The 22,286-nt window shown below is 39.4% G+C and overlaps 1 protein-coding gene across 8 annotated transcripts in view; it reads left to right on the top strand.

Moving 5' to 3' along the window:
• The window catches only part of Acaca (acetyl-CoA carboxylase alpha), a 275,396-nt gene that overhangs the window by 181,332 nt on the left and 71,778 nt on the right, over positions 1-22,286 (top strand). For all 8 annotated transcript variants that reach the window (XM_029483172.2, XM_029483174.2, XM_021178351.3 and 5 more), the window contains 6 exons: positions 2,043-2,084; positions 3,078-3,293; positions 4,332-4,487; positions 7,378-7,581; positions 12,300-12,455; positions 14,300-14,446. In XM_029483172.2, coding sequence (XP_029339032.1) covers positions 2,043-2,084; positions 3,078-3,293; positions 4,332-4,487; positions 7,378-7,581; positions 12,300-12,455; positions 14,300-14,446 — 921 coding nt within the window. The remainder of the gene's footprint in view (positions 1-2,042; positions 2,085-3,077; positions 3,294-4,331; positions 4,488-7,377; positions 7,582-12,299; positions 12,456-14,299; positions 14,447-22,286) is intronic.

Below are 22,286 nucleotides of genomic sequence, written 5' to 3'. Positions count from 1 at the left end.
GTACTTTAACTCTGTCTTATTACCGTACATATAGCTCACCCTCTGCCAAAAGAGTAGAGCTTTTCCTACGCAGTAAAGATATTTTCATTCAAACTGTCTGATTTTCATGTCTACAGATTTGATTAATTGATTTGGTGGAAAAGAAAGCCTCTTAGAAATTTTGGGTTGCTACTGTTTTGTTTTTCAGTAAAAATGGGACAGGTGTACATATCATACAAGTGCCTCAGTACAGGCACATAGAAAAAAAGTGTGTGCTTTTAAACATCATCTGATGATATTACAGACTTGCTTGCAAGGAAACCCCATGGAAGGATTTGTTTGTCTTTTTGTTTTGTTTTACTTTTTAATATGGAAGCTAGATTTCTCTAGAATTCAACCAAAACTAGACTCTGTAAAGCTCAGAGTGTGGAATCTGCTGGCAGCTCGGCTAAAGCACTTCCTACTTCATTTTGACATTATACTCCTGTTGCTGCATGTCGTTAGGGCAGCCAGGAGGAGGTGTGCTGGAGAATTGTTTAGATCAAAATCCTATTAGTAAAATGTCAGTCATATGTAAAACCTACTTTCACTTTTGAAGGACTTTTAAAGATCTTTTGATTCTTCTAGTGTTGGTAAATGAACTAGAAATCTGTTAAGTTCAATTTTACAGTTAAAATACTAGAAAAATGTAGGCAGTCATGGTGATTCAGTCTGCATTGCCAACACAGGGAGGTGGAGGGGAAGCCAGCCTTGTAGTGTGTTCCAGGCTAGAATGACAGTGACACCCTGTCTCAAAACAAAAACAAAAAACATCAACTAGGAAACTACGAAATGATTTATTAAGTGTATACGTGTGAGGGTAAAGCAGAATATATGTAGAAAAAACTGCAGAAGCTTTCTGTGAATTAAAAGCTCAGGGGATTACAGTATGAGTTTGCCTTGCTTCCTATTCTTAATTTTCCCTCTTTTTATTTTTTTGTCTCATCAAAGAAAAACATCTAAATAAGGAATTTTGATCATAACCAGAATAAAGATAACAGCCTGCACTTGAAAGTCAAAAGGCATGGACTGTCCTGAGAAACTTGGGTTGATTTTTCCCCTGAGCTAAGCCTTGCTCTTCTTTAAAGCAGGGGCTGTGATCAGGCCCTTAAAGGGCAAGAAAGAGCGCCCTCCAACTAGTAGATCTCAGTCTACATTTCCTTCATGGCTCCTGAATGCATCCAGCTAGTCCTGGTCTCTGCCTTGCGCCAACTCTACTTGATTACACTGCACTCATAATGAGGAAGGTGCCTAATGGACTCCTAGAGAGGAAATAGTAATGACTCACTGCAGCACTGCCAGGAGAGCTTCCCATCCGAGAAACAGGAGTAGTCGGTGCTAATAAGTTAAATTTCAGAAACTAATGAACTCCGCTAATTGAATTCATCTTTGTTAATTAATAGGGTTCTAGTAAATTGGTTGCTTTCTTGTGTAATGCTGTGCAGGAAGACCTAATGATTTCAAGTTCACTGGTCCCAACCTCTCTTTTCCTAGATGGAGAAGCAGTGACCAAAGTAGCACTGACTACTTCCTTTGTCTTGGAATGTTATTATTTAAATCCTTAGAATGATTGGCTTCAGAATGAATGGGCATGGGGGGGGGGTTCAAATTTTACTTGGCTAGTTTACATTTGAAGAGTTTTTAAGGAGAATCTTGGGAAATAAGACTAGTAAGTCCCATTGCAGTGGTTGTAGTGTAAGGGTATATTGATTTTATTTGCCAGATTGGGCCAAAAGTAACATGCAGGAACTCTTTTTTTTTTTTTCCCCACTTGAGAAATAAAGTGAAAACTTTTTCTTGGGAGATGGTTAGTACTAAAGGTAGGTTGATAGTGAGGTGATTCTAAGAGGGGTCAAAGCGAGCATTGCCCAGAGGGACCTTCTTCCCTGGAGTAAGTTCAGACAAGAGACATGCTATCTGGGAAACTGCCTTCTAGACACTTGACTGAGGCCATACTGTATATTGTGTCCCCAAAGAGCCATTCCATGAAGGTCTAACACACTTTGCCTTTTTCTTTAACACAGAGAGAATTCCCCAAATTTTTCACATTCCGAGCAAGGGATAAGGTAAAGCTGTTTCACTCCATTGCTTCCTTTTCTCTCCCTTTGTCCTTCCTCCTCCTCCCTCTTCCCAGTCCTCCCCCAACCCTACATCCTTCCCTCCTCCTTTCTTTTTGTGCTGTGCAGTTCCTTGCTGGCATTCTCCTTTCTCTAAAGCATGCTTCCTTCAGAGAGGGCTTGCTTGAGAAAGTGATCAATGTGTTGACCCAAAGAAGGCAATAACTTGTAAAACATCCCTTTCCTTCGGAACAGCTTTGATGTGTTATTAAAGACGGCTTTATTTAGTCGGATTATTTTTGTCATCTGCAGACAGTTGATTTATATTCAGCTCTTCTTTGTGTCCATTTGGTTTTTAAATTTATGTTCTTGGTGCTTTGTCATAAATGGTAAGATACGAGTCTTGCTCTTAAGTATTTCATTCTACTTAGGTGAACCCACAGCACTGTCATGCAAAGTAGATATTAATTAGTGTGAAGCAACCTGTATAGTTGGTTGTTTGTAAAAAATTATAACACTATTAAATGCTTTAGGAGTTCTAAGGGGATTGGATTTTTCTGTTGTTTTCATTTAGTTCTTTTTTGGGGGACAGAATCTTACTATGTAGACCAGGCCAACCTAAAACTCAAAAGAGATCCACCTTGATCCACTTGAGAAACAAAGGTGTTCGGGCATGTACTCTCTTCCTTCCTTCCTTCCTTCCTTCCTTCCTTCCTTCCTTCCTTCCTTCCTTCCTTCCTTCCTTCCTTCCTTCCTTCCTTCCTCCCTCCCTCCCTCCCTCCCTCCCTCCCTCCCTCCCTCCCCACTCCTCCCTCCCTCCGTTTGTTTGTTTGTTTGTTTGAAACAGGGTTTAATCCTCCTGCCTCAGGCTCTTGGTTGCTGGTATTACCAGTGTGAGTCACCATGTCCAGTCTTAAGAAACTATTTTACCATACAATCTTAAAGAACTTTGGCAATTATTGCCTCATGTAAACTGTTTTCCCCTCTGATTCTTATGCTCAGTTTGAGGAGGACCGAATTTATCGACACCTGGAGCCTGCTCTGGCTTTCCAGTTAGAGCTGAACCGGATGAGAAATTTTGACCTTACTGCCATCCCATGTGCTAATCACAAGATGCACCTGTACCTTGGGGCTGCTAAGGTGGAAGTAGGCACAGAAGTGACTGACTACAGGTTCTTTGTTCGTGCGATCATCAGGCACTCTGACCTGGTCACGAAGGTGGGTATATTACTCTAATGGGAAGTTATCCTTGAGGGAAAGGACAGAGAGTCAGCCACGGCTCAAAATCAGGGTTTTACTGTTTGCATCAAAGCTTTTTTGCCTTTGTCACTTTCCAACATTCTAAATAATCAAAAGCTCATGTTTCTTTAATTTGATTTTTCTTGATATTAGAAGCATGAAAGCACTCACTTGAAGAAATAAAAAGTATGCTCAGCAGAAAAAAATGCACAAAGACTTGGGTAATGGTAACAAGTAAGAAGAAAGTTATAGTAACCCTATTATAAACTTGTCTGAATGCATGGGCTTCTTCTTCCCATGCTAACTACTGTATTCCACTTTCTTTAACTCTCCATTCTAAACAGGCTTTCTTTCTAAAGAGCTCTGCCTGGCACATGTGAAACATAATCATACTGAGATTTCGGCTCTGGGGATGTCTAGCATCTCTACCTCTTAAAGGCAAATATCCTAAGAGGCTGGAGAAAGGGCTGACAGGGGCTCTCTGTTTTAGCCCTTTCCTGCCCTTGCCTCCTACGGTCAGTAGACTGACAACCAAAAGAAAAGTAAACCATGCATAACCTTACTATTTTGTCATATAGCTATATAGCTTCTTAAGTTGTACACCTACCCATTCAAGTACATGTGGAGGCTAGAAGTTCACATGAGGATAACTTCCTCTGTTGCTATCTATTTTATTTTTATGACTCTGTGTGTGTGTGCGCGCATACACGTGTGCATGCACACACACAGTTCTATTGGCTCTCTATGTTGTTTTTTATTTGAGACAGTATCTCTCACTGGACCGGAACTTACAGTTTCAGCTAGAGTGGCTGGTGTGTGAACCCTTTGATTCACCTGTCTCCATTTCCTGCCTTCTCCTGATGTTGGGGTTAACAGATGCTGGGTTCCACTCAGCTTTTTCATGAGCACTGGGGATCCAAACTCAAGTCCGTATGCTTTCTCATACTAAACCATTTTCCTAGCCCCTCTTTATTGTTTTTAAAGCACATTAACAATGGTGATTTTCTTCCTATCTAGGAAGCTTCTTTCGAATATCTACAAAATGAAGGGGAGCGGCTGCTCCTGGAAGCTATGGATGAATTGGAAGTTGCTTTTAATAATACAAATGTCCGCACTGACTGTAACCACATCTTCCTCAACTTTGTGCCCACAGTCATCATGGACCCATCAAAGGTACATTTCTCAGTTTTCTCTGTCAGTCCCCACCAAGGGACTCATTGTATGTGGCCCATTTGTCAGTGTCACCTCTTAATTTTTTTAAAGTCACAGGCTGCTTGTTAAGACTGTTTCATGGGACACTCTCAAATTTTTTTTATCTAGTCATTAAAGATAGTTAAAACTGAAGGTGGAGTGCTACTTGCTGGATATTTATTTGCTGTAGTAAAAACTCCTCCATTGAAAATAGTTTTAGGGGGCTGATGAGATGGCTCAGTGGGTAAGAGCACTGACTGCTCTTCTGAAGGTACTGAGTTCAAATCCCAGCAACCACATGGTGGCTCACAACCACCCGTAATGAGATCTGACACCCTCTTCTGGTGTGTCTGAAGTTAGCTACAGCGTACTTATGTATAATAATAATAAATAAATTAAAAAAATAGTTTTATATTTGCCATGGTAGTAGTCCTGTTTTTTATGGTCCCCTAGAATTTCTCATCTAAAATAATTAATATTGCTATTATTAGACATTTTTACTAAATTATTGCCTTTATGCATTAAATACTACTTATGAGTTGACCGCTTAGATACAACACTGTCCCAAACTGTCTACCCTATTTCCCCACAGTGGGAGAATTTGGCTGTAAGGAATTTCATGTGCTGTATCTGTTTTTATCCCTGAGGCTCTATTTTAAAAACTGTGTTTTTAAGAGAAGTAAGTACAAAGATGGTTCTGCACTTAGCTTTTATCCTACCTAGGTGGAACAGGCAAAGGCATGTGGCCTTGTTCCCGATCTTTCTGCCTTCTCCTGTGTTGCTGTGTATTTGTATAGGGCTGTCAGTATCTACCTTTCTTTCACATCCATCGTAGACATGAACTTTTGTTGCTTCTTAAAGCAATGCCATGTGTGCCTCGAGCTAGACTCACACTCCCCATGTAGCAGAGAATGATCTTCAGCTTCTGGTCCTCCTCCCTCCACCTCCCAAGTGCGGGGTTATTCAGTACTGGTGATCAAACCCAGGATTCTACACACGCTTCCTAGTCCCTCGGCTATAGGAATTGTAGCTTCAGTTCGGATTTTGCCTGTTGAAGTTAGTGTCCATGACCTAAGAAAGTTTTCTCCTTTTTTTCTTTAAAACCCCAGGCAAGTGATGGGATAATTGTGTCTATTTGGAAAGCTGTTTCAATTCTCATCATTAAGATACAGCAAAATTTTACTTCAGCACTAATAAGCTATAAGATAGAATATAGATAGCTTATATCATGGCTAGGACACTACTTTTAGATTGGGCTTTCTATGAATATCTTCTATGAATTTTTTTTTTAAACATCAGCCTCTCTGCCTCTTCTCTGAGTACTCATACTCTGCCTTGCTAATCACACACCTGTTATTAACTGTTATTAACTGTACGCACAGATTTTTAGCTTTTATCCTCTGGAGAAAAGAAGGGTTAGCAAGCACAGTGTGGGAAAAGGGAAGCTACGTACTTAAAAACCCATCCTACGTTAAAATTCTATGGTACAGAAACAAAATGCATGCGGAGTGATACCTACAACTGAAAACTATAATTGGGGCAGATGAGGTAATTTTAATGCTTTGTAAGAAGCTGAGATACCACTGAGAAATACCTGGGTACTTTCAGCCCCAAAGGGAACAAGGAAAGCTTTAGCTTGTTAGGAGCAAAACCAATTACGCATTTATCTACTTGGTAAGACTTGGTTCTTTCCTTATACCATGTGGGTTCCAAGGATCAAATGAAAGTTCTCAGACTTGGTGGCAATGCCTCTATCTACTACGCCATCTTATTAACTTACAAAGTCACTTTCAAGGATAGCCATTTAAAAGAAGTCTTCTAACTCTATGGAGTACAAACTGTCTCAGTACCAAGTTTCAGGGAAATGAGGGAACATCTCATCTGTAAATACCAGCTGGACTTGGCAGTGACCAAATTTTAAAGATCTAATGTTTAGAGGGAATGTTCTGGTACAACCTACAAATTGCCTTTCTTTAATTTGTGCAATTTACTACGAGACATACATTATCAAGTTTAATAAAATTTTGTGGAAAAAGCTCATGGTGGTAATTGCTGTGTTGATTTAGGGTCGGGGAAAGTGTAATGAAACATAGTTACCATGCATAGAAATGCTACTTAATAGCTAGTTAACCAGGGGGTTTATTCTTATTTGGGGCTTTCTCTTAAATCCCCTGGCTTTTAATTTTAGATATTGCAGATCATTGATATAGAGTATGAATATAATTAGGACCGGGATGGAGTTGTACAGATTTGGAAGTTGTGATTCAAAGAAAACTACTCAAATTCCAAACCAGCATGAAATTGTTCCTAACTTGTTCCAAGCAAGAGTAGGAATGGGGGCGTCCTAGTTCCTTTCTGCTGCTGTGATAGAAAACAAGAAAGGAAAACTACAACCAAAAGCAATGTAGGGAAGGACAGGTTTTATTTCAGCTTCCACTTCCAGATCACAGTCTGCCATTGAAGAAATTCAGAACAAGAACTCAAGGTAGGAACCTACAACAGACACCATGGAGGAAGGCTGCTTACAGGCTTGCCTACCAGTTCAAACACAGCTTTATTATACAGCTCAGATCTACCCACCTAGGGATAGTGCTGCCTACAGTAGCCTACGTCTGTCAAGACTGTCTAACCAAGGTAATTCTTCAAGTTTTCTTCTTCCCAGGTGACTCTAGGTTGTGTCAAAATGACTATAAAAACTAAATAGGACAGGGACAATAAACGATATGAGTTCTCTTTGTAAAGTCCAAATGTGGTTCATATCTCCATAATCCAGCATCTTATTCCAATGGTCTTTTGCAAAGAAGTGCAAACTTAAAACAACTTTTAGTTACAAAGTATTTCAGATTTACACTTGGTATTGTATCTGTGTCAGATTGAAGAATCTGTGCGGAGCATGGTAATGCGCTATGGAAGTCGGCTATGGAAATTGCGGGTCCTCCAGGCAGAACTGAAAATCAACATTCGCCTGACAACAACTGGAAAAGCAATTCCCATCCGCCTCTTCCTGACAAACGAGTCTGGCTACTACTTGGACATCAGCCTGTATAAGGAAGTGACTGACTCCAGGACAGCACAGGTACAGTAGTCAAGCATACTCCTCCATGGTTTGATTTGGTCTAACATAAGAAACCCCACTGGTTATCCCTTACACTTGAAAACATCTTTGTGCCTCTTGATAAATGTGTTATGAAACCTAACCTTTTGTTGGATATTAATGAGCGTTAACAGGGCAGGTGAACCAACTCCACAGGTGACTGTGTAGTTCAGAGGGTTTCTTGTTTCCAGGGTTCTTGTGCTACTTAGTAATCTAGACTGCCTGCTCTGATTTCTTCTTCCTGTTTTCAGCACAGTTGACATGTCACTGGCAGATGAGGAAAGGACACTTACTGGAATTTATCTACAACTTTTGACTTTAAAAAGGTGAAATTTCAGCATAGTACTACATCAGAAACAGGGCCAAGCTGTGGCTTCTGCATGCCTGTTCACTGTGTATTCCAGTCAGGCATCCTCATTTTCCTTCATTGGCCGAGTGTTCTATGTCTATACACAAGTAAAGTGGCAGACTGTAACCTATTTTGCAGGGAGGAAAATTTGGGAATGCAGAATGAAAAATGAATCACCTAAAAAAAAAGAATCACCTGATTCTATGATAATAGCATTCTTTTTTAATTTGCTCACTACATACATTTCTATTTATGATATTTGCACATCTTCAGAGGTAGTATGTTATTTTAGGGCTTCAGTGGGAACTTGGAAAGTGTACTTCTGCAGAAGGGTGAGCTCGAGCCAGAGCTTTAGACCGTTTTATGCATTTGGTTCTGGGAAGAGATTATGTGGCTTTTGCTTTTATTTATGTCCATTTAAATCCAGGAATGGAGGTAGAAAAAGACATTTTTGCCTGTTCTTTGGAGATGAATTTTTTTAAATCCTAGTTTAGGCAGTTTTCTTAGTGACCTTTCATTTTGTTCTGTGATTCTCAGTTAGATGACCAAAGAACTCTATTCTTTAAGAAGCCAGCAGTTAGAACCATGTGCTTGGAGCGCAGGGTGAACGAGAAAAAGGGCTCCATAGGTTTGGCTGCATTTGATGGTTTTCAGGACAACCTTAGGACATTCTCAGTCAAGGCTTTCCATGGCTAGGGATGCTTTTAATTAACTTCTACAATGGCTTCAAGGCAGGCCTATTCTTCTGTAAAATAAGAGGGCCACTTGAGATTTTAATGTTTTTGATAAATATGTTTTTTCTTCATAACTTTCTTCTTTGTTTCCATTTCTTTTATTAGAAAGCTCTTAGATTTCCCTGATGCTGGTTGGTGGTGACACTGGTGTATGAAAGACACAGGTGCCTTCAGCAGAGATTTAGTATTGTGCCTAGCACAGAATAAACACATAATAAGCGTCTGCAAGAGTGAATAAGCTGCCCTCGACCTGAAGGGAAGCAGCATATTTTAAAAGCCCTAGAGGAAGCCGAGCCTTGCTTCAGCGTGGAAGACAGGTTGTAAGCCGTGGTAGAAGTGGGAACTGACCACAGAGCAGCCCCAGCCACTTCCATGTGCCAGTGACTACTGGTGCTTATCTTTGAACTTCATATTCTCTTTCCTTGGTGAATCATAGGAAACTGAGATAATACAGGACCATGTTTATCATGTGTTCATTTGCTTATTTAATGGTTACTGATACTTATACTGTGTGAGTTAGGGATACAAAGCAGTTCCTCCTTAGGAAATGTATAATCACAATGGGAAAAGACAGATGAGTAACTGATGTTTGCATGATATAATAAGAGCCACTATAAAGAAAATACAGGGTTCTAAGGATGCCCACTGTGTAGGTTAGAGATGGTTCTCTAAGAGAAGCCCAGCTGCAGCCGTCAGTGGGAGGTATAAATAAAGCCTGTGCATGTTTGCAAACTTATAAAACATGCCCTCCACAACTAATTACCATGTTCATCATAGGAGAAAATGGAACTAACATAGACAGCTGGTCATTCAGGACTTCAGTTAGGATCCATTACTACCAGCCTCTTATTCTACTACATTATTTGTCCTGCCGATAAGAAGAAAAGTTAACTGGCTTGAGTTTCATGTTTCTCATATAGTCTTTGTCCTATAGGCTAGCTATAATGAACAATGTCAGGCAGTTCTAAGGAGGGAGGAGGGGTTTGAGTTAATCTGTTACTTAAGTGAGTTGTTTCCAGTGAGGATAATAAAGAGAATAGTCTAGTGTCACCTTTGATTAGTTTACAGTGTTAAGGAGTTTATATGGTTTATATGTACCAAAGTGGACTTGTTGTAATTGATTAAGTCTGGCAATTGTATATGTTTGTGAGAGTGTCTTCACAGTCATGATTGAGAATTTCTTGTCACCCCACAAGTGAAAGGCAGAGTCTCAATCATAGGCGCAGGCAGCCATTGATCTGCTCTCTGTTGCTATAGATTAGTTTTGCCAGTCCTATAGTTGCACGTAAATGAAATCAGGCAGATCATACTATTTTTTTATCCTACTTGTTTTGTTTAATTTAATGTTTTGTGGGTTCGTCTGTGTTGCATGGACTGTGAGCATGCTTCTTTTCATTGATGTGCCGTATTCCATTTTGTAGAGTTACCAAAGTGTTTATTATATCTGCCCAACTATTGTGTTTTTATTTTCAATTTCCGGTTGTTGCGAATAAATCTTTAATGTGCATTCATTTGCAAACCTGTTTTGTTTTGTTTGAGACACAGTTTTACTATGTGGCTCTGGCTGTTCTAGAACTTACTGTGTAGACCAGGCTTGCTTTGAACTCACAGAGATCCTTCTGTCTTTGCCTCCCAAGTATTGGGATTAAAAATGTGCACCACTATGCCAATTATTATTTGCAAATCTTCATGTAGATAAATTTTTATTTCTCCTGAGTAAATGCATAGGAGTCTAATTGCTGGTTCATAGTAACTATATTTTTTAGCATTACAAGAACCTGACAAGCCACTAAGTAGTTCCCGTTTTAAATTCCAGCAACGGTGTATACACCAGACATCTTTCTTCAGTCTTGTTCCTTTAAGTTGCTCTTTTTCTGTCTAATCCAACTTCATCCCAGGGCTTGACAAAATTGAGTTTCAAATCCTGTACCCACAGGTTTTGTCTCTCTTAGTAGGAAATACAGTCCCTTAGTAGGAAATACAGTGGGTGTGTGGGTGGGAGTGGGTGGGTGTGGGTGTAGGTGTGTATAGGTCAGATCAGGTTTTTCAGACCCAGGCATTGAACTCAGATGTCTTTACTGGCTGAGCTATCTCACAGGCTTGAGCCTGCCCCTTCGTTCCTCTTTCTTACTCTGATTTGGTCTTTGTCCCTAATCCAATTTTTTAATATTGTACTCTTGCCCAAAACACTTGGAATCCATTAAAAGTATGACTAATTCTTTTATTTCCAAGATGTTGGTGCTGCTGTCTTCCACATAGTAACTTTGCCCTTTGGTATTATAGAAGAGCACTTGGGTTTGACTCAGGGGCCTCTAAACAACCAATGATTTCTATGCCCAGAATAAGACCTGGCTGGCAAGTCATCAGAGCACTAGTATTCCTCTGAGATGTGATACTAAGGATTCACTTAGCTGGACAACCTTCAGGCTTAGGACAGTACTTAATTCTGTTTTAGGCATATATATCAAATTCATAAATCTTGTGCCTATATTTAGGTCCAGATATGTGAAAAGAAAAAATACACACAGACACACACACACAGAGACACACACACACCCCTTTTCATCCCAATCTCCATTTGTATTCAGAGTGTTGGGAATCTATATTTTATGTGCTCATACATAAAGTGCCTAGTTTAGTGTTATACAACCTCTGAGCACTCAATAAATATTAATTGAATTGAAATAATGGCATCCCTTATAAATATTCATGAGCAAATAAAACTAGCTAAATATATGGAGTATGAAGTACTCTTCTAGAAATATTTGAGTTAAAAATGATTAAAAACTGGTGTGGTGGTTTTATTTTGTGACAACCCAGCAATTGTAGGAATTCACAGTATACTAGAGAGAAGTATATATAGTTTAATATATAATTTAGTAAAATATAGTGATTTTACCATAGGCTCTGTCTTATGAGCTAACAAGAATTAACTAGGTGAATGGATGAAATTGACCTCTGATAAAAATAGCTGAAGCTTTTGTGTGACTATACTACTTACTATACTACTTACTATATACTATATTACTATATTATATATAATATATATATAATATATATAGTATATATATATAGCATATATATACTATATACTATATACATATATACATATATATATATATACTATATACTTACTATACTTACTATACTACTTACTAAGCACCTTCTTATGAAGGGGACTCATGCGTGATCAAGTGGTAGAGGCTTGATCTGGCCCAAGAACAAGGATCCTCTCTAGTGCACAGCTGTTTCTTGAATGAAATGAAATACTAGAGCTGTTCTGTCTAGTTAGCTGACATCATCTTTAGTATCTGAGATTCAAGTCACTCTTGATAGGAAATTTGCACTGGACTTTGTTGTTTGTTTTAATCCCAAACTAAGCATACCCTAGTACGTGTGGCTGGTTATATGTCACTATTTTAGAGTCAGTTAACCAGTGGAGAAGGGACAGCACCAAATCCCAGTGTTATGGGGCAAGTCTCCACTACTTAACATTTCTCTCACCCACAACTATTTTTCAAGAAATAACATTTGTGGAAAACGATGCTCTAGGCAGCTATTTCATTTTCTGTCTCTCACTTAATTGTCTGTGCATTCTGTTTCCCCCCCCCCAACAGATCATGTTTCAGGCATATGGAGACAAGCAGGGACCACTGCATGGAATGTTAATTAATACTCCATATGTGACCAAAGACCTTCTTCAATCAAAGAGGTTTCAGGCACAGTCCTTAGGAACAACATATATATATGATATCCCAGAGATGTTTCGGCAGGTAACTAACGGTGTCTGATGGGCGGGAGTTCTGAGGACACAGGCTTTCCCTGAATCTTAATTAGGTACAGCTTTGCCTTGAGAAGGGCATTCGTAAGGACAGAAGATATCTTTACCCTATTCTAAGTTCTATTTCATTAATGGTTTTAGTGACTTTCTAACTCAAATGCTGGATGGCTGTTTATGAATTAACATGTGGAATGGTGAGAAGAGAAATCTCAGGTACAGGAAAGTAAGCCTATACCATGTATTAGGCCCTACAAGGACCTGTGTGAGGAGTCACATGTGTATTATGTCTGTGATCAAATTAGAAACAGTAAGAAAGAGGAGTGGAACTTCACATACCTGTTTTCTAGGATGGTCCTTAGCCTAAGCTAATATGAGAGTCAATATAGGTAGCACAGAGAAATGGATATAGCAAAATATATAGTTTAAGGTATAACTTCTTTTGTAGGAGATTTATTATAGTTGAATTAAAACTAGCATGAGAAAAGTATGACATTATGAAGGTTTCCCCTATATGAAAATAAACTCCTTGATCTTTATGTTGGTGATCCCTCTCCTACGCTGCAGATTTTTCCCATCAAAAGTGGGGGGACTTTGGGGAGATATATCACAAGCAAGATATAACAAAGAATAAAGCATCAAAGAATACTGGGGTTCATCATTTAAAATATCTTCGTAGAAGTTTTTGTCTTTTAGTCAATGCTCTCAGTATTACCACATTTGAATCTGAATGTAGTATTTATCTGTGATCTCATTTAGTAGTCTGAGGTTCCTATAGTATTCAGAAAGTTATCTTTACGTAACCATTTATTTATACCACTGTGTCTCAAAACACACCTGCCTTCACTCAACACCTCTGGTTTATGTCATCATTAACCTGGCAGTGTCAGTGCTGTGTCCCTTTAATTGACAAGGGACACAGTTAGGACAGTAGGACAGTGAGCTGTGAATTATTTCGGCTTTTGACATTTAAGACAAGAAAGCACAGAGCTGAAGTAGTTTCTGCTTCTAAACAAGTTGTTTAATTTACATAAAGTATAGAACATGGGAATCTTGAATGCTTTTATAAATGCAGAGGTATGCATGTATTCTCAAATTTGAGAATTAATTGATCTGTATTTATAGTCATACCCATCTTAACTAATTTCCATGTGTGGGCCTATCACTGTGAAAAGTACTGAAGGGATCTTTCCTTAACCTACAGGAGAAGCCTGGTCCTGGCTTCCCTGGGGCTGCTTGTACCAGCAGAATATCCTGCCTGCTTTTTAGAAGCAATCTTCTGTTGTCAAGGTTCCCTAGGATCCCCACCTTCCAACACTTGGGTACACGTACTTCTAAAATGAAATATTCTTTATTTGGTTTTATTTCTTTTGTTTTGTTTTGCTTGCTTTTTAAGACTCACTGTAGCTTTGGCTGGCCTAGAACTGGCTATGTAGTATGTAGACCAAGCTGGTCTAGAACTCTCAGAGATGAGCTTGCTTCAACCTCTCAAGTGCTGAGGCAGAGATTAAAGACATGAAGCACCACACCTGGCCAATGCAGTTTGAGATTTTATGTTACTCTCCCTGTGATTGTGTTAGGGCTTTATATGTGGTAGTGCTCCACTGCTTTTTCAGATTCATTCAGGAGTTTGCCTTTGTTGGATAAGTACCTGACTTATGCTCTAAAAATGGTTCCAAGTATATATTTGCTGAGAGTGAAGGTTGGAGCATGTAGTCCAAGGCTCACACTCTCCCTAGAGCTCTTGGAAAAGAAAGCAGAGTCAGAGTGTGACAGTGATTTTTATTCCTGTTGAAATGTTAATTGTCACTGATAAGTCAAACTTCTTTCTTCCACTAGTCACTCATCAAACTCTGGGAGTCCATGTCCACTCAAGCATTTCTTCCTTCGCCTCCTTTGCCTTCCGACATCCTGACGTATACTGAACTGGTGTTGGATGATCAAGGCCAGCTGGTCCATATGAACAGACTTCCAGGAGGAAATGAGGCAAGTAGATAAGCCCTTGTCCCCTTCCGGGTCTGCGTCCACTAGGACCAGCCTGCCGTGAGAGCTGGCATTACACAGTAGGATCTAAGGCTCAAGTGGGGATCAGGACACTGTTTCGGGTAGATTTCCTCAGAGAGAGAATGGACCAAATCAAAGAGATTACTGTGAAATTCTTAGATATGATAATGGTATTACAATTGTGCTTTTTGAAAAGGGGTATTTTCTGATGGGCTTACATACTTTAAAGAATACTAATGTTTTGGTTTTGCTTCAAAATAGAAGTGAAGGTAGGAATGTAAGTGGACCAAGGTTGAGAGTTGACAATTGAAGATACATGAGAACAGATTATTTTTGTTACAAAAGTTTGGAATTTTGAGATCTTTAGGTTGCTTTTTTTATACTTCAGTTATTAGGTTTGGTGATAATGTGAGCATGGTAAAGAAGTTCTTCCTAAATGGCTCAGTCAGAGCCAATGGTTTAAAAGAAAAGAAGCACAGAGCCTGTTTGTTTGTTTGGTTGGTTGGTTGGTTGGTTGGTTGGTTTTTGTTGGTTTGTTTATTTTTGAGGTAAGATCTCATTCACTACATTGGCCTGGGTGGCCTGGAACTCACACATAGACCATGCTGGTTTTAAACTCTGCTTGCCTTCTGAATGCTGGGACTAGAGACGTGTGCTACCACACCTGCCTGATTTTGATAGTTATTAAAAACTTAAAAGTTGGGTAGAAAGGGACAGGGAAAGATTCTGGAATGACTTGGGGAGAAAAATAATATCAAAATATATTTAAATTTTAAAAATAATAAATATATTAATAAAGTATTAGCTATTAAAATAATAAAACTTTTGAAAATAAAATAACATATTTCTAGCCATGTGCTGTGTCACACACCAGCATTTGGAAACTGAGTTAGGAAAATTAGTTCAACGTTAACCTAGGCTATATGACTCCCTGTCTTAAAACAAACAGAAAGCATTTTCTAAGGTTGATAACCTTCCTCATGTAGTACCAAATAATAATGACATAAAGATATATTCTTGTGTGTCCCTCATCTCCATGTAGTAAGAGTCATAACATTTTGATTATGCTTCTAAGGTAACGATGATAAAAATATTAACACACCTAAAAATACAGATTTTTTTTTTAAATCACAGATTCAGATAATTCCTAGCTAAATTTATTTCTTAAAATAATTCTTATATGGGTGTTGACTATAAGCAAGCTATCTGATCACTGGAGATACGGTGTGAATTTTTTCCATTATGTTCAGTATCTTATTTTTTGGTTCTTTGGAAATAGGGTTTCTCTATGTAGCTCTGGCTGTCCTGGAGCTCACTTTGTAGAATACACTGGCCTTGAACTCTGTCTCTGCTATGATTAAAGATATGTGCCACCAAGCCCAGCTTCTGTATCCTTTTCTAAAACATTTGTTTTCTGTATAAGGCTTATGGCTTTTTAGAATAGGCAGCAAGAGCAGGTGATTTAGTTCTAGGATGGAGACCAGCACTGGACCAGATGTGTAGTAGGAGATCTTCCAATCCAGTGCCTCAACAAATGGCAAGAAGATGGGTGGAAGTGCAGCTGTTGCCGAGAGTAAATGCATATGCATCGACACACAAAGTTGAAGCAGAGCTCTGTATCTACTGAATGGCTTCTGCTCACAAGCCCCTCAGCAGGAAAGAAAAGCTTCGTTGTGTTAGTCTGCAATTTTGATTCATTGAATAGCTATTGAGGAATAGAAAGTGCCCTTGTGAACATGAGGCTGAGAGTAAAACAGTTTTAACTAATGTAATTAAAACACTAAATGAGATTTTTTTTTTTTTAAGCCACGTGAAATGCTAGCTGCAGTGCTGAGTGAAACCTCTTGCCATGATCTTTCTTCTCCTGCTTTCTCTGTTCTCATTCTGTGTTTGAGCGAATGGAGACTGGGGGAATAGTGAAGTCCCAGAGGGACAGAGCTCTGTTCTTGCTGAAATTACAAGCACAGAGCTGCCTGGGCATGAACATGTAGTGTTTACTCTGCCAGTATGAATACAAATAGTCTTATTATACGGAACTCTGTACCCAAAGACCACACACACACACACACACACACACACACACACACACACACGAACAAAAAAAAAAATTAAAGATTTTTTTTAACCCCTTTAAGACCTAACAAACCTTAGGATAAAAGGAGCGGCTACTGCATAAAGGGGGTAGCAGTGTACAGTGGTGACCATGGGTTTTCCTTCGCCCAGTAGTTCTGAAATCAGAATGCTAACAGCATTTGTGAAGCTAGCCATTGCTCTGTATCGCCTTTCTCATTATTCTCTCTTCCCTTTTTAGTTACATGTTCTCTTTTTTTCTCTTCTTCTTTTTCTCAGATGACTGACTAGGATTGAGCCTGCATGTTAGCTTGCTGTTTCTGAGCCTAAGAATTCAGGAAGAGTGAGGCTGATGTTCTTTTGTGAACAGTCAATAACTGATGCCCAGGGTGGCTGGTGAGGTCAGTGACCTTAGCTAGATTGTACGACATGGCACGACAGGAATGAGGCTAAGGTATTAGAAGCAAGCTCTGCTGCCAGTAGCTTGGACATACAATGGAGTGTGTCCTTCGAGAGACCAGTCTAAGGATGGAGTTTCAGCATTTGACTCTGAAGGACAGCTAGCTGTAAGATGACGAGGTGTCACTAGGATCTATCTCCTCCTGCTGAGCCTACTTTTATCAGGGAACGTTGACTTTCCACTACTGCAGTTTAATTTTCTTTGGCCAAAGAGACAAGTTTGTCATGAGCCTAGCACTCTACATATTACCTGAAGAATGATAGGCGAGAACAAAGAGAGCTCCTTCTGATGGGATGTGGAGCAAACCTGTCCTTTGCCAAAGAGAATGGGCATGAGAACAAAGCTGCAAGGAACAGTTTTATTTAAAAAAGAATTAAAAAAAAATGACCTGTTAATGATGTGAAAGCCAAGGCTCAATGTAAATGCACTGATGCTACGTCACATTAAATCATAATGTAATGTTCTCCAGAGTGACGGCTCTACCAGGTCAACATTGTGGGTGATAGTGAATCACCTTGAAGTATTGGAGTTTCTGGGTTTAAAAGCCAGCACATGGATTCTTGAATAGTTTTTCCATGAATTGAGATGCTTCTCCCCACAGCCAGAGGCAGAAACTGTGCACTTAGTAGACCATTGTTACCTTGTTGGTCAGCCTGTCTTCCCCTCTTTCTTCCTAGGATGGTAAATAGGTAAAAGGTGATAGGACCAGAACTTGGACCAATACAGTTCCATTTAGTTTTAGGTAACCTGTTTGCTGCTTGAGGAACATATTGGCTATTTCAGCAGAGATGTGACCTGCGTTCTGAACACTTGTACCTGTGCTAAGAGCACAAGAAATAGCTTTTCTGGCTCTGTGTTAGCTTACTCCTTCCTGTTTTCCTGCTGTGCCTTCCCCCATCAGGAAAGATGTAACTAAAGAAGTACCACCTAATTCCTGATGAGAAGTACAGACTTTCTTCTCATTGTGAGATTTGAATGGCATTGCATTTAATATGAATTTAGAGTGGGAATATGAACGACGTGGACCAAATCTGTGAACTACATTACTTGCAAATAGCTCTAAAGATGAGTTGCCTGGATTTTTCTTAATAGTTTCAAGTAAAGATGAAAATTGAGGAAAATGTGATTGCAACAGAGACTAAACTGATTTCCTTTCTAGCTGCCCCAGTGCTGCAGTGATGAGCACTGTATGTAAATACACAGCTAGATGAATGTGCGCTGTGGAGCCACTGAGAGACGCAGCTATCCATCCAGCCTGCTTTACTACTTGTTTTGAGGAGTCAGTGTCATCCTTCTAACAGTTTGCTAACCTATTTTGATCACTTGGTGGAAGCTGTAATTGCAGGTGGGAACATTTTGAGTAACACTTCCCAACGCAGCATAGCTGCTTTCTGCACTAAACCTAGTTATTAAAAAGCTCAGGCTAAGATCAAGCCAGCAGCTGCAATGGACTTGACAGAGAACAACTCACTTTGCCTGCTAGGAAAAAGAAAAATCCTGGCTTTCATGTGGTTACATTCGAGCTCGCGTGCACGTGTGTGTGTGTGTGTGTGTGTGTGTGTGTGTGTGTGTGTGTGTGTGTGTGTGTTGTTTTTGTGAGACAGGGTTTTTCAGATTTGGCTGTCGTGGAACTCACTTTATAGGCCACACTAGTCTGGAACTCAATGAGATTCGCCTGCCTCTGCCTCCCAAGTGCTAGGATTACAGGCATGAGCCACCACCACACAGCTGTTGCATTCTTAACTGTTTTGAAATAAATCCACTGGCATTTTGTTTGTTTGTTTGTTTGTTTGTTTATTAATTACAGTTATACTCGGTCAGTAATCTATAATGATAAAAATTTGATCAGGAGCCGGGCGTGGTGGCGCACGCCTTTAATCCCAGCACTCGGGAGGCAGAGGCAGGCGGATTTCTGAGTTCGAGGCCAGCCTGGTCTACAGAGTGAGTTCCAGGACAGCCAGGGCTATACAGAGAAACCCTGTCTCGAAAAACCAAAAAAAAAAAAAAAAAAAAAAATTTTGATCAGGAAGCAACTCTTGCAGTAACTTTAATGCTAGTGGAAACCAAATCCCTAGGACGTGGGTTTTTAACATCGCTTTTATCGTAAAGAAAAACTGGAAATGAGAAAATACTATGCTTAGAAATAGTTATAACAATGATGTATAGTATATGGAACCCAAAGCAGGAATGACAATGATAGACTACAGTCCTAGCATGGCCTAAGAAATTTTCCTTCAGGTTTGTTGTTGTTCTGCATCTCAGTATACGGCTCCTGCTAGAGAACCCGAGTGGCTCGGAGGTTTTGTGTATCAGATGGGCACTAGGTGTCAGGGTTTTCCCTCCTCTTCCCGTTAGTAGAAAGCCAGGCTTTTTAAAGTCTCCTGCCTGATGAAGCAAACCCACTTGTTTCCTTCATTCTTTATTTTTTTACTTTGTTGTTGTTACCAAGGTAGGTTTTTTTCTAATGTTCCCTTTGGCGTTTTAACTCTGGTTGAATATGTGTTAAACCTACCTCATAACCTGGCACATTGCTTTTTAAAGAAAAAAATGCTCAAATAGGAAATAAATTAATATAAAATAAAATTTAAAGGCTAGTGGCTATCATGGTTGATATGTCTTTTATTTCTGCTTTATGTTCTCAAGAGTAAAATGGTGATGATAGTGGATACTAGGAATTCAGCTTTGAAACTACTTAACATACTTATATCAGTATTTAAGTACCATTAATTGTTTATAGTGTGCTATAATCTTATTTATTTATTCATTTATTGTGTGTGTGTGTGTGAGAGAGAGAGAGACAGAGACAGACAGACTGTATGTGTGTTCATGTGTACTTTGGCACACAGTTGAGAACAGATTCCAGCTTGAGGGAATCCATTCTCTCCTTCAATCCATTCATGTGGGTTCCAGGTTTCAAACTCCCATTAGCTGTCTTTGTGGCAGGTGCCTTTACCTATTGAGCCTCTTGACCAACCGTCTTGTATTTTTTTTAATTATAAAATACTTTAGACAATATAGAAAGATATTTTAAATGAATTAATAAATCCTCCATCAACTACAAACCACTAAGATCCTACTGTTGTGACTGTACTTCTCACATCAAGACTATATTTCTTTTAAAGTTTTAATTTGAGCATTAAAAAAAAAAAAAAAAAACGAGAATGTTTTCTAGCATTTTGGAGGCAGAGGCAGGCAGATCTTGTGACTTGGAGGACAACCTCGACCACATAGTGAGTTCTAGGACAGTAAGGGCTATCTAGAAAGACTTTCTCAAGAAAGAGAGGGGGGGCTGGTGAGATGGCTCAGTGGGTAAGAGCACCCGACTGCTCTTCCGAAGGTCCAGAGTTCTAATCCCAGCAACCACATGGTGGCTCACAACCATCCGTAACAAGATCTGGCGCCCTCTTCTGGAGTGTCTGAAGACAGCTACAGTGTACTTACATATAATAATAAATAAATAAATCTTTAAAAAAAAAATAAAATAAAGGCGGAAAAAAAAAAGAAAGAGAGGGGTTGGGGGAGTGGAAAGAAAGAAGGAAAGAATGTAGGAAAGGAAAAAGAGGTTGAGGAATCAAAATAAGCCTAGAATCTTGGATGACATTCATCAGTAGATGTGTTCAGACTGCTCTGAGGCTAGGCACTCTCCTAACTTAACAAAGAACTGGTTGCTGGGATGCTCCATTGTCATTGTCAACCTAACTGGCGCTGTAATCATGGAGATTACTTCTGTCTCAGACTAACTTCTGAGGTGATTCCAGAGAGATTTATCTCCTGAAGGAAGTCCCTTCCCTGAATGTGATGGCCATTTCCCATGGAATAGGGACTTCCACTAAGCACTCTGCTTCCTGGCCACAGACACCGTGTTACCAATTATACCCCTGCATCCAGGTCTTCCCACCATGATGCAGTGTATCCTCTCGTCAACCCAAGGTAAAAGTAACTCCCCTTAAGTTTGCTTTAGCAAGATAAAAAATCTAAATATAGAAAAACATATATTACATGGTATTTAAAAACCTTATATGCTTTTATCCTTAGTCTAAGCGAGCATATTTGGCTCTATGCCTTTGTCTAAAATAATCTTCTATCCCTTCAATTAGAAAATGTTTGAGGCTAATTTTGAAAAATAAATCTGTCCAAATGGAATTACTTCCAATGAATTTCTAATATTGTGCTTTTGGATGCATATGCTTTTCTTAGAATTCCTTCCAAATGTTTCTTGTCAGCATTGGAGATTTCACATCAGGTTGTTTAGTTGGTTTTGACTGACTGTTAACAAACCAAAGTTCAGTGAGCTTAATTAGCTGAAAGTCCTAAAGTTCTTATTGTCTAGGAGAGCAGGACTGTACTGGCTAGTTTTGTGTGTCAACTTGACACAGCTGGAATTATCACAGAGAAAGGAGATTCAGTTGAGGAAATGCCTCCATGAGATCCAGCTGTAAGGCATTTTCTCAATTAGTGATTAAGGAGGGAGGTCCCCTTGTGGTAGGACCATCTCTGGGCTGGTAGTCTTGGTTCTATAAGAAAGCAGGCTGAGCAAGCCAGGGGAAGCAAGCCAGTAAAGAACATCCCTCCATGGCCTCTGTATCAGCTCCTGCTTTCTGACCTGCTTGAGTTCCAGTCCTGACTTCCTTTGGTGATGAACAGCAGTATGGAAGTGTAAGCCGAATAAACCCTTTCCTCCCCAACCTGCTTCTTGGTCATGATGTTTGTGCAGGAATAGAAACCTTGACTAAGACAAGGACTTTTCCTTGTTTTGTCCAGATTACATTACTAGAGATGGCCCTCAAAAAAATACTCCTGCCAGCTGGTTTTATATATCTAAGTTTTAAGATTTTCCTAGGGGCTGGGAGATGTGGCATAGAACACTGTATCAAGAAGCTACAGAGGCATCTGGAAGTAGCAGATGACTCCCCAAAATGAGACATGGTACACCAGAGATGAACATCTGTTTGTGTGGTTAACAGGCAATGCTTCCAGAACTACAGTCGGCCTACTTAGTGAACTTCTGTATCAGTTAACCCTGTGCCGCATTTCTCAAATACTACTGCCTATGTCTATTCAATTGTATGTTTCAAAAAAATTAAATTTCTGAGTATAGATATGTAAACTTGCTATGGTTTCATGTATGTAAATTTCACAAGGAGAAATTGTTCCCTAGTATAAGATTATTATTGTAATCTTTGGTTATATTTTCATAAGGTTGAAATTTTTCATATAAACATGTTTTCAGTAAGAAAGTTATCTTGAAAGCATGTGATTGTTTGGCATTAACACTGGTACATGATGTACTTG

Source organism: Mus caroli, unplaced genomic scaffold (genome assembly GCF_978045245.1).
Source record: "Mus caroli unplaced genomic scaffold, Mus_caroli_1 scaffold_13, whole genome shotgun sequence".
Classification (NCBI taxonomy): domain Eukaryota; kingdom Metazoa; phylum Chordata; class Mammalia; order Rodentia; family Muridae; genus Mus; species Mus caroli.
Note: the sequence above shows the minus strand (reverse complement) of the source record. Positions and strands in the feature narration are given on the sequence as shown.